Source organism: Argentina silus (assembly GCF_951799395.1).
Source record: "Argentina silus genome assembly, chromosome: 5".
Classification (NCBI taxonomy): Eukaryota; Metazoa; Chordata; class Actinopteri; order Argentiniformes; family Argentinidae; genus Argentina; species Argentina silus.
The window spans coordinates 7338727-7354386 of record NC_139659.1 but is presented as its reverse complement, the minus strand read 5'-3'; the positions used below and the strand labels follow the sequence as shown (position 1 = coordinate 7354386).

Here is a 15660-nt window from a genome sequence, read left to right as displayed (position 1 = left end):
GTTTGCAGGTTTTCTGCATTTTGGGTTTTTCAATAGCACGTGCTATCTAATGGGGAATACTCTTTCGATTAGCTGCTTACTTATTATGACTAAATTGATGTCATTCTGCAGCAACACCCAACACTCTGAAACTGATTGAAGTCTCCTTGGGGGACAAAACAAACATCCACACACGTCATGGTCCACACTTAATCAATTCCATCTGATCCACTTACTAGTGAGAGGGACAGCTTCCTTGACTGTCTGGGTTAATAAGCTACAAATTCAAATGAGTGGATCATTTGTACAAAGATGTCTGAAGTGTTTACTTATCATGGGAGTTTATTTCTCAGTTGTAATCTTTTACTTTAGCAATGGGTCAACATTGAGACTGCTTTTCCAATTTCTGAATTGATGAGTTTAATTTATAGACTAATCTTCTCCCTCTTCTCCCTTGTGTAAATGTAAGGATTTTATTTTTATGCCTGTGAACTGTCAGTGTTGGTCGAAAACATCCTCCAACACTTGCAGAGCCTCACTGCGCCAAGATGGTGTACAATAAACACAACATGAGTTGACGTTGAGCAACATGACCCCAGAGACTCTAAACAGTGTCCTCTGTGTGTAGAGGAAATCACAAAAATCACAAATGATCTCTTCCAATGTCATATTAAAGACTGAAATAAAAGAAATACCAAGACTCCTTTTGACACTGGGAAATAGCTAAAACATTGGCAATGCCTCAAGCTTAGAGTTGCAAAAAGTTCAATAGTGATTTTATTAAAATGTCCATTAAGAGAACATTTAGTATTCCCTGGCATTTGTATGATAATAGCGGCTAGGAACGGATTTTTGCCTCCTGGCTTTCAGACAATACAGCTGTGGCCCAGACTCCCGGAGATCACATGATCAACAGATTCAGTCACCACCAGAGGCAGTAATGAGCTGTTCTAACAATCCTGAATGAACACAGTACTGTTACAGTCATAAACAACTACATTGCAGTGCTCTCTTCATTCATGATAAAGAACCATCAGAAAGGCTAACAGTAAAACATTCTCAATATGAATATCTATTCTTTTGATTGATTTGTTTGTTTTGTTGTTTGTTGACTTTATTTTAACTGGTCTGTGTTGTGTGTGTTTTCTTGTGTGCTGTAACTGGTATGTGGTGTGTTGTTGGGTGTTGTAAGTGTGCTGGGGCAGGCCATATGGCAGATTATTCAGGGGGCCCTATGCGAAGGCCAGGGGAGATGTTCTTTGTGTTGGAGAGAATGAGTGGGAGTGTGTGTGTGTATGTGTGTCATCTGTGTGTGTGTGTGTGTGTGTGTGTGTGTGTGTGTGTGTGTGTGTGTGTGTGTGTGTGTGTGTGTGTGTGTGTGTGTGTGGGTGAGAGAGAGAGAGAGAAGTCTGACTCATTTATCCTGGGACAGTGAGATGGCAGCCAAAACATTGAGACAGACTCTCTGAACTCACAGTCTCATATAAAGTGACTGAATTTGTCTCACACAATGTAAGTGTTGGAATACACCCCAAAATTTGGTACATTCCTGTTATGAATTATGTATACTTCCCATCTATGTACACTTTATTATTTCCCAATTTGTAGACAGGACTATAGTTCTTTTGAGTAGATGGTGCAGTATGGTGGTGCAGCTGAACTTCACAACAAAACCCAGAGTAGACATCACAATGCTCACAAGCCTGTTAAACTAACAAAGCTAAGATTAGCTCATTCATGCCCAGGGAGGAGGCAGGATACTGATGATGATAACACAGACACAGGGGTTAACTCCAGAGTTTTGTTTCACTCTTTATCCTGATTCCCTGGAAAGGTGTACATGCAGTTACAGCTCCATAGTTGCACAGAACCAGACTCAGGAATGAAACACAGCCTGCCAAGTTCTACAGACAGTCTAAACTAGGTTATATAGCAGTCACAGATAGACCAATCAGACCATGAGGAATGGGCAGCATGGGGAAACATCCAAATTGAGAGTGGGTAATATCTAAATATACTATATTACAAATATATATTATACTATATATACAAACTAAGTCCTTTACACTTCAAAATCTTAACATTTAGAAAGCTTCAAAATCCAAACTAAATATCTAGTAGTGTACATTTGATGAGTGCAGTACCAACAGAGAGATGATCTAATCTGAAATTGCCCACAGAGCCAAGGCTGCCATTCAATCTGACAGAGGCTTTCGTGACAGAAGAAAAATAACGGCTGATCCTCCTCTTGATCCTCTTTCATTACTGTCAGCAGTGTTCTAATTGCAGGGGTGTCAGGAACTCACATAACTAATCAGGGTGTCAGGAACTCACATAACTAATCAGGGTGTCACGATAAGCATTCAACGTATGAATGTCGCCATCCAAAGGGGCTAAAGTAGGCTGAATCTAATCTCCACCAAATGTTATTTGTCTCTCTATTCCATGAGTTTCAATATAAATGCCTGAATCATGTGAGAGCCATCTGTTAATACTTAGAAATGCATATACAGTACAACATGTACTGTAAGATGTATTGCTTGTGAGGGACACAGAGTATCATTTCCTGGTGCATGGGAAAGCACAAGCTACTGCCCTTTCTCAAGCGCAGGGTCACAGGTGTCACAGTTAATGGCCAGTATATATGTGTAGCAGTGTGGTTTTGGGGGTTGTAGTTCAGGTTGTTTCAGTTTTCACTGGTTGTTGTGTATATGTAAGATGTTTGCACTTCTGACCGAGTGAACCAAATGCTAAATATACATTGTTTCAGAAATAATCAAACTACTCTAACCACATTCTTGCTCATTTAATAAATACTTTATTTTATTTGATCCCAAATGTGTTCCAATGTCTTGTAATGGCATAGTGTTTTATTTTATAATACCGTTTGATACAGCTGTGTTTATGCAGACTTCCTCTCACCATATCAAACAGTGATGATGATCACTTCATTGGTAAACAGATCTCTCAGTACATTTAGTATGTACCATAAACAATCATCTCATTCGTTAAAAAAAAAAAAAGAAGAAAAAAAAGAGGAAAACAAGAAAGTAACAGCACAACACTGCGTCCCTTAAATTGTTTTGGTTTGTCCAACTGTGTTTCCTCTTAACATTCGGTCAAACTGTGTTTTTAACCTCCTTATGAGTCACCAGTCATCATGTTCACACTGGTGTGAGTGTGACAGTGAGGTCACAGGTGGGATGTGGTTGTCTGTGTGCGTACTGCGAGGGTATACATAGATGTTTATATTAGACTCAATCTCTCTTGATTCCCAGCATCATGTGCGTCAGAGACACAGGAACAAAAACGGCGCAGGGTCAGAGGTCACACCTGTGAGCAGCTGGGAGGGAATCAGGAATCTCAGTGAGATGACAACAGTACAGAGCTTCACAGTTGTTCAAGTTTCAACATAAACAGTATGTACACTAGATGAGGTACATTTGACTAGAATAGAAAGGGCATACACAGTAATAACACAACACATTGTGGGGGAGATGAGTGTTTATTGTAATGAACCTGTGGTGTTCAGATGACTAAACCTAGGCTACACAGTCTCTTAGACACAATGCTGTTTATTTTTAGCCATCAAGATGTTAGTGGAGACATTTCCAGTAAGCATGTCTGTGAGATACAGGAAAGATAAAACATGGCCATCTGCAAGTGCATCTACTGTACATCATCCGCTCACAGGATGTGCAGACAGACAGACAACATTTTTTTTTTGGGGGCAGCATTGTGACTGAGTTACATTACAACCATTGCCTCACAGGATTTGTAAAGATAAAGGTGCTGTTTGAAAATATGAAAATAAATCTAAAAAGGTTTCCTGAGGAAAGAGTCACGCTAAAACAGGACCACTGACAGAGCAAGGAAACGCCTGTCTGGGGCAGATAAGCTTGTCTGAACTTGAGCTGTCTTTGTTTGTGATGTGACATTACGTTGTATCTGAAAATTAGAAATGATACATCAACATTTTAGCCAATCAAGTGTGTCCTACATAGGTTTTTTTTTTTTGTATGTCAGAATGTGCTGCTTATATAACCAAAGGAATTCCCCTAATCGACATTCGTCTGATCTTCAAGTAAGCACATGTATGCCCAGCCTACTGCCTACTATGCAGTGCAACAGGGTAAACTGCAAGGAGTCTCGCTTATTAAGCGTCTTTCATGGTCCTTGCCATAGCGGATGAAGGTACATTTTATACCACAGAAACTTCACAGAGAAGTTGGCTCACGAATTTAAAGTGTTTTTAATGCGGATATGGCTCTTTTTTTTGTTTTTTTTGTTTTCGAGGCTTGATTGGTTGTCGTCAAAGGGCGTGTTTGCGCGACGACTGTGTGTTGAGGATATTGACGACGGAGGACCGCGCTAATGTACATTTCTCTTGACAGTAGTTCAGTGATGTGACTGGATAACAGAGATATCTGCCATATTTTGTTGTGTTGATTGTGGATTTTATTCTTTCATCGGCAGATATATTAAAAGCAGAAATCATGGGGAAAGTTTTGGTACTTTTACTAATTTTCTCTATTTTTCTGGATGTGACACTCCAAGCGAAAGGTAAGAGTATGCCTAGAGGCGCATTATTATGAGTTATATTCATAATTCATTATTAATAGCATTGGTTTCATAAGACATGCAGTGAATAATGTTGGTTCTGAAGATTTTATTATAGCCCCCTTCCCCTTGCCCAAAATGTGTGTATTAAAAACATGTTTGATACAACTAACATCCAATACACCAAGAAATAGGCTTACTTGAACGACAATATTATTTACAATATTATTTTATATGATATTAGCTGTTTTCTTGATCAGAGCAATTTAGCTATACAGTAAGAGTTGTGATCAATAACAAATCTTGAAACAACACAAATGTTATTATCTGTGTCCTGTTTTTAGCAAAACAATTTGCATGGTTTGATGCAAGAATGTGTGATCTGACTGATTTGCTTGGGGCTATGTCTATCTGTCATGACTCATACATGACCATTGCTCTAGCATGTCCAACTCAAAATCACACCTTACAGTTCCCTTTTTAATAAACTCAAAAAGAAGGCTTAATCATGTGCTGTAATATTGTGTGCTTCATGAATACTACATTTGTATTGTTTTTACTGTTTATTTGTTATTCATTGTCATGTCCTATATGTGCCAATATATGTACCAATGTGTGCAATTGAATAGACTAAGACTAAGCCTTTGCTGCAGTAGCAAGGTGAGTTATCAAACTCTAAATTTCTGTATTTCCTTCATCAGGAAAAACATTCAGGAAAGCCAGGAGGAACATCACTAATGTTGCTGTTCCCAGAACTTTCATGGGGGAAATCATTCAGGCAAAGTTCGCCTCTCATCCAAACAGGACACAGACACAAGTGCACTATTCTTCTCCCCCTACCTCCTCTCCAGACCCTCCGGCCCCTCCAGCGCTACAGTTGCTAAGCAACAACACAGCGGTGTACCTAACTGGTCCTCTGAGCACGCGGGTCATCCCCAGTGTTTACATGCTGGTTGTGGTTGTGGGGATCCCAGCCAACGTCGCCATCTTGGCTATGCTGGCCTCCAAAGTGAGGACGGTGTCCTCTGCTATCCTCTACCTCAGTCTGGCTGTCTCGGACCTCCTTCTCCTCCTCTCCCTTATCTTCAAGGCCCACTACCATCTCCAGGGTAACAACTGGGTGTTCGGTGAGACCGCCTGCCGGGTGGTCACTGCCTGTTTCTACGGCAACCTCTACTGCTCAGCCCACACACTAGCGTGCATTAGCATGAAGCGCTACCTGGCAGTGGTGCACCCCTTCCTGTATAAGAGCCTCCCCAAGCGGGCATGTTCGGCCTGGGCTAGCCTGGCTGTGTGGGGGGTGTTTGTGGTGGCTGTGGTACCTGAGCTCCTGGTCAGGCAGAGCTACTGGCTCCCCCAGCTTAGCCGCACCACCTGCCATGATGTACTGCCATTGAACAACACATCCCATGCACCCCTCCTCTACTACAAACTGGGCTTGATCTTCCTGGGCCTCCTCCTCCCATTGGTCGTGACGGCAGTGTGTTTCGGCCGTATCGTCTACGAGCTCAACCTCTCACACCACAACTGGGCGCTGTACGTGAAGACCAGCTCGCTAGTGTTTGTGATATTCATGGTGTGTTTTAGCCCTGCCGGAACCCTCCACTTCCTCCATTACCTGCGTCTGTTTGTGGGCGGAGAGGAGAACTTCTATGCCTACTTCAACATGGCAGTGTGTCTGTGCTGCCTGCACTCTTGCCTGGACCCCTTCCTCTTCCTCCTCATGTCCACGTCAGCAGGCTCCAAACTCTACTTCATGGACCTTAAAAGGAAGAAACTCAGCTTCTCCACCTAAGAACGCTGTCTACAGCTGGTTCGAAAACAAACATGTCAAATTCAGTTATGAGGGGTCCAGATGATGAACATTCTCATGTCCTCATCAGAGGGTCCAAGATCTGTTCTATGAGCCTCAAGGGAATACAGACCTTAATATGACTCCGGATCAGGATTAGGTTGAGGATCAACATGAGACCCAATGTGGATCTGGGGTCTAAAAGTTTGATCTTGATCTCAGTGTAAATTGGACTAACTTTTCCAATGGTGTTAACCTTTGGCTGGAAGACCATAAACAGAGTGAGGATGTTATGGTTTTTCTGACTAAGAACTAAGTTGACTAAGAATTCAATAAAGTGTGTGTGTGTTTATGTGTGTGGGAGAGAGAGAGAAAGATAGAAAATAATATACCAATAAATATAATATATTTTATTATTAAAGCAAGTATTTTATAATGTATCCTGTATGTCTTATCATAAATAGGAATATTGTGACATCACCACCTCTTACAACATATGCTATGTCCTGCTTTACTGGGGTAGAGTTCATGACGCTCCCTTCCTGTACACCTGATAGCATCTCCAGAAGGAAACACTCTCTGATGGCATTTCCTGTAATCTGATCACATGCAGCCCCACCCACACATCCATGCATGCACACACACACACACACACACACACACACACACACACACACACACACACACACACACACAACCATTTGAAAAAATACCATCACAAGCACGAACCCTAACCCTATGTGTAGGGTTTCAATACATTCGTATTATATGTGCTTTTCCAGTGGGCACAATGTACCCTCAACCCAGGTCTTAAAATACCGTTAACCAGAGCTGTTGATTCATTCAAAGACTTTATTCACGCAGAATATGTAGCCGTTCAGGTTTGCAAAGCTGATCCCGTTATCTCCTCAGTCACCTGCCTTTATAGACTTCGCACAGGTTAACACCTTCTATACAACGTATTTCTGTTTCCTGTCTACATGCACCAATAACATTCAAGATCTACATTTCGTCATCAAGGTGTGCGCAGCCTATCTGGTTAGCGCCAGTTAGTCAGATCAGGCCTTGCTGACGCCCAGGCTGATTTCAAAAGCCTTTTGTTCTGGCTGTTTACAACTTTGTTTATTACTTAATTACCCTAACTTTTAATTACTCTATCCTGGTTTCTCCAGCTTTGATCCTTTGTTTTCTTCACCTATAGCAAACCCCTCAATTTGACCTCACCCCTCTTTACTGCATTTTCCAAATGTTCTAGGACCATCTGTTTTCTTGTGACCTCTTCCCTAGGTGTGGGATTACAAACCCTTATATTGTCTTTAAATTCACCATAGTCTGAGCTCCCATTTCAGCTCCGCTCAGACAGTGTTCAGGGTCAGGGCACAGAGGGGCAGTGTAGATTAATTACAGACAGGAGGATGGCTCTCCCAGGATACTCTGGACAGAAACTAATCTACAATAAACTACCAGGAGCTTTGAGGGTGACGTGTTTAGATGGTGTTAGTTTTATGTGGTGTCTAAGAGGAACACAGTTCTGCCCGGAGCTTAGCTGTTCACTAGGAGACTTCAATGGGAACAGTCTGTGCCCTGCATTCTGAGTTCTGAATTCTATTCTAGGGTTCTGTATTGTGTTAAGGTCCAGGTAAAGAGAGGTTGTGTGTTTCAGATGGATGTTATACTAATGTGATCCAGCAGCCATGTACACACACACACACACACACACACACACACACACACACATACCTGCACGCACACAGACACACTCAACCGTTAGACAAAACACCATCATAAGACATCATAAGACATAATGACAGGTTTGAGAGGTTTCTTTTTGCCTATCCCTTAAACATTGTGTTTGTGCCAGTGAATAAACATTGCCATCTACAGGTGTACCGTCATAACACAATTCCGGGGTAAAGTATGGAGTAAAAGCACAATGGTTGTTATAGAGAATGTAACTCTTTATTCAATACATGTAGATCCCAGAGGGACCCACCTCTATATGCTTTACATTTCACCGTTTACCCTTCCATCATCAAAATAAATCATACCAAGGACAGGTATTTAGCAAGTTAATTTACACACACCTCCACTTATTGTTTCATCAGGGGTATTCAAATCCTGGTGACTGCAACCCTGCTGGTTCTCATCCTTCCTCTCCTACCAGAGTCTGATTCAGACAGGTTCACCAGGTGAGTGGACTCTCTAGCCAATCAATGACATTAATCAATCAATTAATTACCAGGGAACTGTGGGCCTCGATGCTGGGATTTGACTACCGTAGCTATGTACAGTCATCTCATCACTGGCATGCCCTTTCACAAAGACCCATCAGTCAACTCAGTAGAACAGACACCTGCCCACACAAAACCAGACAACAAGGAGCTCACGAGAATGATACATTCACCTTAGACCCAGAATAACTTGTCTGTTCTTCAACGAAAGAACAGCAAAGACACAAAAACAGAAAAACACAGAACAGAAAGACTTCAGTAACACACATGCAAGTTTCCTTTTTTAACAGTGGTGTATTTTTTTTGTTTGTTTTGCACATAGAGTGAGATGAGGAGGAGAGCATGGCTGCAAATGACGCAGTTGGACAAGCTGACACTAAAACTGATTAACACAACATCAGACACGTCATTGAATTAGTTCCACCCATCAACAACCTCAACCCATGACTGGGAAATCATTGACTGTTAAATATGTACAATTTTACGCACGCACGCACGCACGCACGCACATTATCCTTTCTTGGTTAAATGCAAAACCATGTACAGTAGACTGGGCATGTGAACGTTAAGAAGATAGTGTGGTCGTAAATGTTAATAAGTCACACAAGCTTGATGTTCAGAGCTCAGCAAATGGTCATTCTGTTTTATAGTAATCGTGGCGACTCAATTCTAGTCCTGAATGGCTGCAATGATCTATAGTCAATGGTTACTCATGACAATCAATATCGAATCACTTAAAAATATTGAGCTAACTAATGCTAATGCATTAGAACCAATTATGTCTGGTTTTAACTGATAGTCTGGGGGTTTTGGGGAACATACAGTACTATAATGTAACCCCCTGAGTTGAATAGCACAGACAGAGACAGAGTTGGCTTTCCCAGTAATCAGGGCTGTTAGAGAAGTTACTACAAACCTCTTCAGAGTCACTGCAACCTTTTTCTAATTTGAACCAAACTGGAAAAATGCCAGAAAGAACATGTGAAGGGGTGTCACAACAAGCTTTTAGCCTTAAGAAACCTTAAGAAACCACCTGTGTACTCATTTCAGACCCCGTAGAACGTAGTACTGTAGCAGCAATAGGTGAACTCAGTTTAGTTTAAGAATGGATTTTTAGCTCTTCAAGTCAGGCTTTCTGGTTGTACACAATAGAGCCCATCACACGTTTTGTACATGGATTTAAATAAGGTAACATGAAAAGATAGTGAATAAGCTAGCTCACAGAGGATTGGCCAAACATGAACACACACACACAAACACAAACACACACACACACACACACACACACATACACACACACACACACACACACACACACACACACACACACACACACACACACACAGAAGAGAAGAACAACAAACTAAAGCAGATTGGCAAAGCTTCCCGCTGAGTTTGGCAGGAGAGACAGGTTCAAGGGAGAGAGGCACGACATTTGAGAAAGGCCATCAAGTTTTAGAGAGGGTGCGCTATGAGACCAGCAGCATGATAGAGAGAGAGAGAGAGAGAGAGAGAGAGAGAGAGAGAGAGAGAGAGAGAGAGAGAGAGGGAATGAAAGAAAACCACAGAGAGAGAAACAGAACAAGAGAGAGAAACAGAACGAGAGGCGAGGGTGAAAGAAAGATAGAGAGGGACAAAGAGAAACAGAGGCACAGAGAGGAACAGAGAGGGAGGGATACTGTAGCTAGCAGCATAGAGATTTCTTACAGTTTACATGTCTCCTGACGGAGACCAAAATGCAACAAAGAGCAAAGCCCTTAATGTCGAGCTTAGTTCCACATCACAAAACACAGACACAAGAGAGAATTCAGACATGAGCTTTCCAATCTCAAGAATCTCTTACTGTAAAAAGCAGAAAATGTAAACTTTTTTCTTTAGAAATGTAGCTGCTGAATAGACCTGTAACTGTTACTACACTACGAATAATTATTACTATTTATATTTTTCTATGGCCTTGTCATTCTTGCAATTGAGACAGGTGCGAAAAGCTTGAACGTCATCATCCATCATTGAAATATTGATTTGAGTTGAGAACATGGCCCCATCAGAGGTTTTGGAACACCTTGGCATTGTGGTCTTAATAATAATGACACAATTAATAACATTACTACTGTACATCAGTAAATAGATAAACAAATACATAAATAAACAACTAAATAAACAAACACACAGACAAATAATTAAACACCCATATATTAGTGTACTGTACAGAAATGAAGAAGATTGCTGGTCCAAGCCTTTTGCACCCTTGAAACATGTCCCATAGGTCGTCTGTGTTGGACAGCCCATAGTTGGTTCAGAGATCTGGATATACAGAGTTCTGCAATCTAAACTCCATGTTAGCTCTCACCAAACATTCCATCACAATCATTTGTATTCTAACTAGAATGCCTTGGAACTTTTACATAACATGATGCCAATATATTCTACATCTCAAACTGAACTCTGTATATCTATGGCTCCGAGTAGAGTATTGGTAACTTCATTTTACAGTCCAGTTTCAGCAGGTAAATTACCTAGTATTTACTAGGAATTTATATTGCAACAATAGTTACTTTGATACTTCAAAGAATTCAACACAATTGTTAACTTCCTGGTACCAAATAATGGTGCTTGGTTCAATGAATCTCAAATAAATCAAAATACAATTATTAGGTATTAGAGATCAAATCACCATGTAATTCCGGAGTATATACTAGGTAACTAGCGGACTGGGGTGAGCTGGGTTACATAAGGACGTTGGAGCGTGTGTCTGGCAGTCGAAGACCCACCAGCCCCCCGCCAACCAGGACAGCCGATGCCAGCAGGATGGGGATGGCCTTAGTGCTGCCAACCAGAGAGCCAAAGATCAGGTTCCCCATCACCGCTGCCAGTTTACACATGGCATTACAGAACCCAAAGCCTGTGCCCCTGGAACAGAGAGAGAGGAGAGGAGTCAGTCACGGGAAGAGAGAGAGAGAGAGAGAGAGAGAGAAAGATAGAAGAGAGAGAGAGAGAGAGAGAGAAAGATAGAAGAGAGAGAGAGAGAGAGAGAGAGAAAGAGAGAGAGAGAAAGATAGAAGAGAGAGAGAGAGAGAGAAGAGAGAGAGAGAGAAAGTTTGTGTGCATATACGTAGGTGTATGTGTATGTGTATATGTATGTGTGATGTGTGTGTGTGTGTGTGTGTGTGTGATGTGTGTGTGTGTGTGTGTGTGTGTGTGTGTGTGTGTGTGTGTGTGTGTGTGTGTGTGTGTGTGTGTGTGTGTTTGTGTGTGTGTAATAACTTATCAATACCTCCTGTCTGTAGGGTAGAGCTCTGCGGTGACCACGTCCAGTGAGTTCCAGGCTGATATACTCAGGCCGTTGTATAGGCAGAGCATGAAGATCATCATGGACTCACTGTTGCCGAACCACAGGAAGAAACAACTGATCCCGGACAGGACCATGGAGCCCCCTGCAGGACACAATGCCTCATTACACATTACATTTACATTACATTTATGGCATTTAGCAGACGCCTTTATCCAAAGCGATTTACAACAAATACATTTGTCTAAGTAAGTGAATCATCTATCCATCAGTCATCATAAGAAAAAGTAATCTATGTTAGGACCAGGGGCCATTGGCAGTCACAATGCTTGAAGAAAGGAAGGAATTATTATTATTATTATTATTATTTATTTTTTTCACATCAGATCACCACACAGGATTATATTAGATCAGACCATTACACATCACAGGTGATCCCTTACACATCGAAATACACCATTCACATCACCAGGCGTCATAATCATAGCAGATCCATACCACGTTCATAACATGTTGTAAGCGTGTACAAAAGGTCATAGCAGATCTCCAAAGATCTACACAGAATGTCATAACTTACCCAACATGCTCAAGCGCCCTATCTTGTCCATGAGGAGGGCGGAGACTATGTTGCCAGGCAACACGGCGAGCGTTCCTAGGAAGTTGACGAAGTAGACCCAGTATGCACTGTAGTCATCGTCAAAGGTCATCTGACAGCCTGTCTTGTTGTGGTGGAATGTGCTGTTGATTACCCTCGAGTCAATCAGCTTGGAGTCGTCAATATCTGTACACGTGTGCGTGTTTGTGTGTGAGAGAGAGAAAGGGAGGGAGAGAGAGAGAGAGAGAGAGAGAGAGAGAGAAAGAGGAAGGGGGGGAGAAAGAGAGAGTAAGACAAATAAGAGTAAGCCATCATTGTTACTTTTTCTACTGTATAAAAGTTAAACTTTTCATTTGGGGACTGTGTTATTTGTGTGCCTCATATTGAAACCATATTTTCACCTGACCCTTCTTTTACTAGAGGAGCTGGTGGGGAAAGGTTGGGGAAGCAGGAATATGGTCTGTCTGCAGAAAATCCCAGGTCTTTTAGGCATAACTAACTCCCGAAAATGGAAAAGCTATTAATACACTTCAGCAGACGCAGCAAACGCTCTCTGCTCTCTCACCTCTTTCTCCCCCTCTCTTTGTTCTCTGCTCCCTAGAGAAGCATCATTAGAGGCAATGAGACTTCATTTCCCATGAGGCCTTGCCACCAGCCCGGCAGGCCCTAAATGTTTTCATGTTCAGCTGTTTCGTAAATGCTGAAGTGAAACATTTCTAAACCTGTGCTCCCTCGTGGTCTGAGTTAGCTGAACGTCCCCGTGACCGTTTAGAAACCTCACGCCTTTCTGGTAAAAAAGGGTTGTCTAGTTATTTTTTTGTCAGCTCCTCTCATGATTAGACTGCACTTGTGTTGAACCTTACACTACGCCATTATTGATACATACGGCTATCATACTAATGACATAATATATGTCATAAACTGTGTTGATAGATAATGCATATATATAGATAATAAATAGATCATTTGTTTAGGTAAACCAATTGTCTTGGCTTGATGATGGGTCATATGATGTAGAATTGAAGTTAACCCATTTAGCTTAACCTCTATATTCATATATATTCATATACACATATACATCATACTACTACTATATATTGCAATTGGTAGAAATCAGCAATCTTCTGATTTTGACTCCTCCCTGTTCCAGTCACATGGAGATAACCTTAACATGTGACCTCCAGGTGACTTTTCAGCCTGTCTCCTGGTTGGTTGAGAGACACATCATATGACGGATGGCTGTCCTATCCAGTCCCATCTCTCCCTCATTCCCAGTCTGGGCAGAGAGATAAGACATTGGAGCGAGAGAGAGAGATAGAGAGGAAGCCTCCCTGTGGCTGGACCCCTGTAATAAATCCTTCAGTTTCATCTCAGTGAGTATTCATATTTAGCCTGATCCATTCTGATCAACTCTAAGAGCCTGATAAATAACAAACCAGGATCTACTTTAAAGCCCTGTGTTTAATTGTGTGTCTACAGATCCAAATGTACTTTATTACTGTGGGAACCTTTGTATTTCTAACAATAATTCCTGTACTGTTGCAGAGTGTATGCACGTACGTACAGTACAGCTCTGTTTCCTGTTGAGCTCACCCAATTGGGAACAAAGAGGCAATGTTTGGAGGGAGGGAGAGAGGGTGAGCTGTAATTCAACGGTGTAAAAGAAAGCTGTAACTGCTCCTCTATCCCTGTAGCCGGGACAATATACCATATACTATACAGATAATGAGGTGTCTGAGGGAGGGAGGGGGAGATGGAGGGAGAGAGCTAGAGAGAGAAAGAGAGAGGGGAGAGAGAGAGTTATGTCCAAAGTATAATAGGGTGTTCTGAGAGGAATGGAGGGAGGGAGACACATCATACATAATGGGGACAGGAGAGATGGGTCCAGAATATATTGGGAGCTTGTTGGCATTAGGTGTCTGTGAGAGAGATATATTTGGAGTAAATAAATGGGTTTTACTGAGAGTGGGGTACACAGTGTTGAGTGGACTAACCAGTGTTGAAGAAGAAGGCCTCTATGAATGTGCAGTTCTTGAAAAAAGACCCCACGGAGGAGACATCGTCAAAGATACAGTTCTGGAACGAAGAGTCTATGAAGGTGACTGCCTTAAACTTCATACTGATGAACCTGAGAGAGGAGGAGAGGAGAATAGAAGAGACGAAAAGAGAAGAGAAGAGAGGAGAAGAGAAGAGAAGAAAGGAAAAGACAGGAAAAGAAAGAAAAAGACAGGAGAAGAAAGGAAAGGAAAGGAAAAGAGAAGAGAAGAGAAACTTGCACTTTCAGCATTTATTCATGACGACAGTGAAAGCCAAGGTGTTTGGATTGTGATCAGTGCAAATGAAAGATTCATGATAGCACCTCAACTGTCCACCGGTGTGGGACGAATAGCTGAGAGCACAGGCTGGTGCTAATGGTGATTCAGCACATTCTATTCAACAGAGATAGGCTCACTGTTGGCTAATTAAAAGCATTTTACACAACAGAGACACAATGCAAGTCCACAGGCAGTGCAGGAACAAGTTCTGTTGACTCAAACATGTACACACACACACACACACACACACACACAGAGAGAGAGACACACACACACACTTTTAATTTCTACCTCACAATACAATGCAAGTTAATCTCTCAAATAAAATTGCTTTAGCTCATTGTTTTACGTTGGACTGTAACCCTAGGCTGCAAGTATGAGCGATGTACAGTAGTATCCTGACATATTTCCGTGATTTCTGTGTCTGATATACTGATATAGCACTGCATGCCTGTCCCTTATCCTCCTGTACAAGTCTTGTACTGCACGTCGCATGATGATATTGCCTTTGATTTAATCTCTTAATAAATGTGTTCTGTCCCTTAGTGGTGAAGAGAGAGCCACAAAAACAGCTCTGGCCTTTGTGAAAGAGAGGATCATAACATGGCACAGAAAGGGAGGGAGGGAGACAGAGAGAGAGAGAGAGTAAGAGAAAGAGAGAATGGCAAGGTGAGAGAGAGAGAGAGAGAGAGAGAGAGAGAGAGAGAGAGAGAGAGAGAGAGAGAGAGAGAGAGAGAGAGAGAGAGAGAGAGAGAGAGAGAGAGAGAGAGAGAGTAAGAGAAAGAGAGAATGGCAAGGTGAGAGAGGGGAAGAGAGAGAAAGAGAGAAAGAGAGAGAGGGGTAGATAAGACTTTTAATTTCCTGGTGGTGGTGTAGATAAAGAAGGAGGAGGAACATTA

The 15660-nt window shown here is 41.8% G+C and overlaps 2 protein-coding genes across 3 annotated transcripts in view; one reads left to right on the top strand and one right to left on the bottom strand.

Annotated features, from left to right (window-relative positions):
• The first annotated feature begins 4060 nt into the window (after positions 1-4060).
• LOC310804383 (proteinase-activated receptor 3) lies at positions 4061-6771 on the top strand. 2 transcript variants are annotated; one of them, XM_083669595.1, is made up of 3 exons: positions 4061-4073; positions 4276-4542; positions 5241-6771. In XM_083669595.1, exons 2-3 carry the CDS (start codon positions 4476-4478, stop codon positions 6332-6334), a joined length of 1161 nt encoding a protein of 386 aa, XP_083525721.1. In that variant the 5' UTR covers positions 4061-4073; positions 4276-4475; the 3' UTR covers positions 6335-6771. The 2 variants fall into 2 exon arrangements, with proteins under 2 accessions (XP_083525721.1, XP_083525720.1); XM_083669594.1 differs by lacking the exon at positions 4061-4073 and having other exon boundaries at positions 4180-4542.
• Positions 6772-11143: 4372 nt separating this feature from the next.
• Positions 11144-15660, bottom strand: part of LOC310804268 (synaptic vesicle glycoprotein 2C-like) — a gene marked incomplete at its 5' end in the record, with an annotated part of 21562 nt that continues 17045 nt past the window's right edge. Inside the window, 4 exons of the mRNA XM_083669429.1 lie at positions 11144-11472; positions 11837-11996; positions 12429-12632; positions 14441-14574. Coding sequence (XP_083525555.1) covers positions 11289-11472; positions 11837-11996; positions 12429-12632; positions 14441-14574 — 682 coding nt within the window. The 3' untranslated portion in view covers positions 11144-11288. The remainder of the gene's footprint in view (positions 11473-11836; positions 11997-12428; positions 12633-14440; positions 14575-15660) is intronic.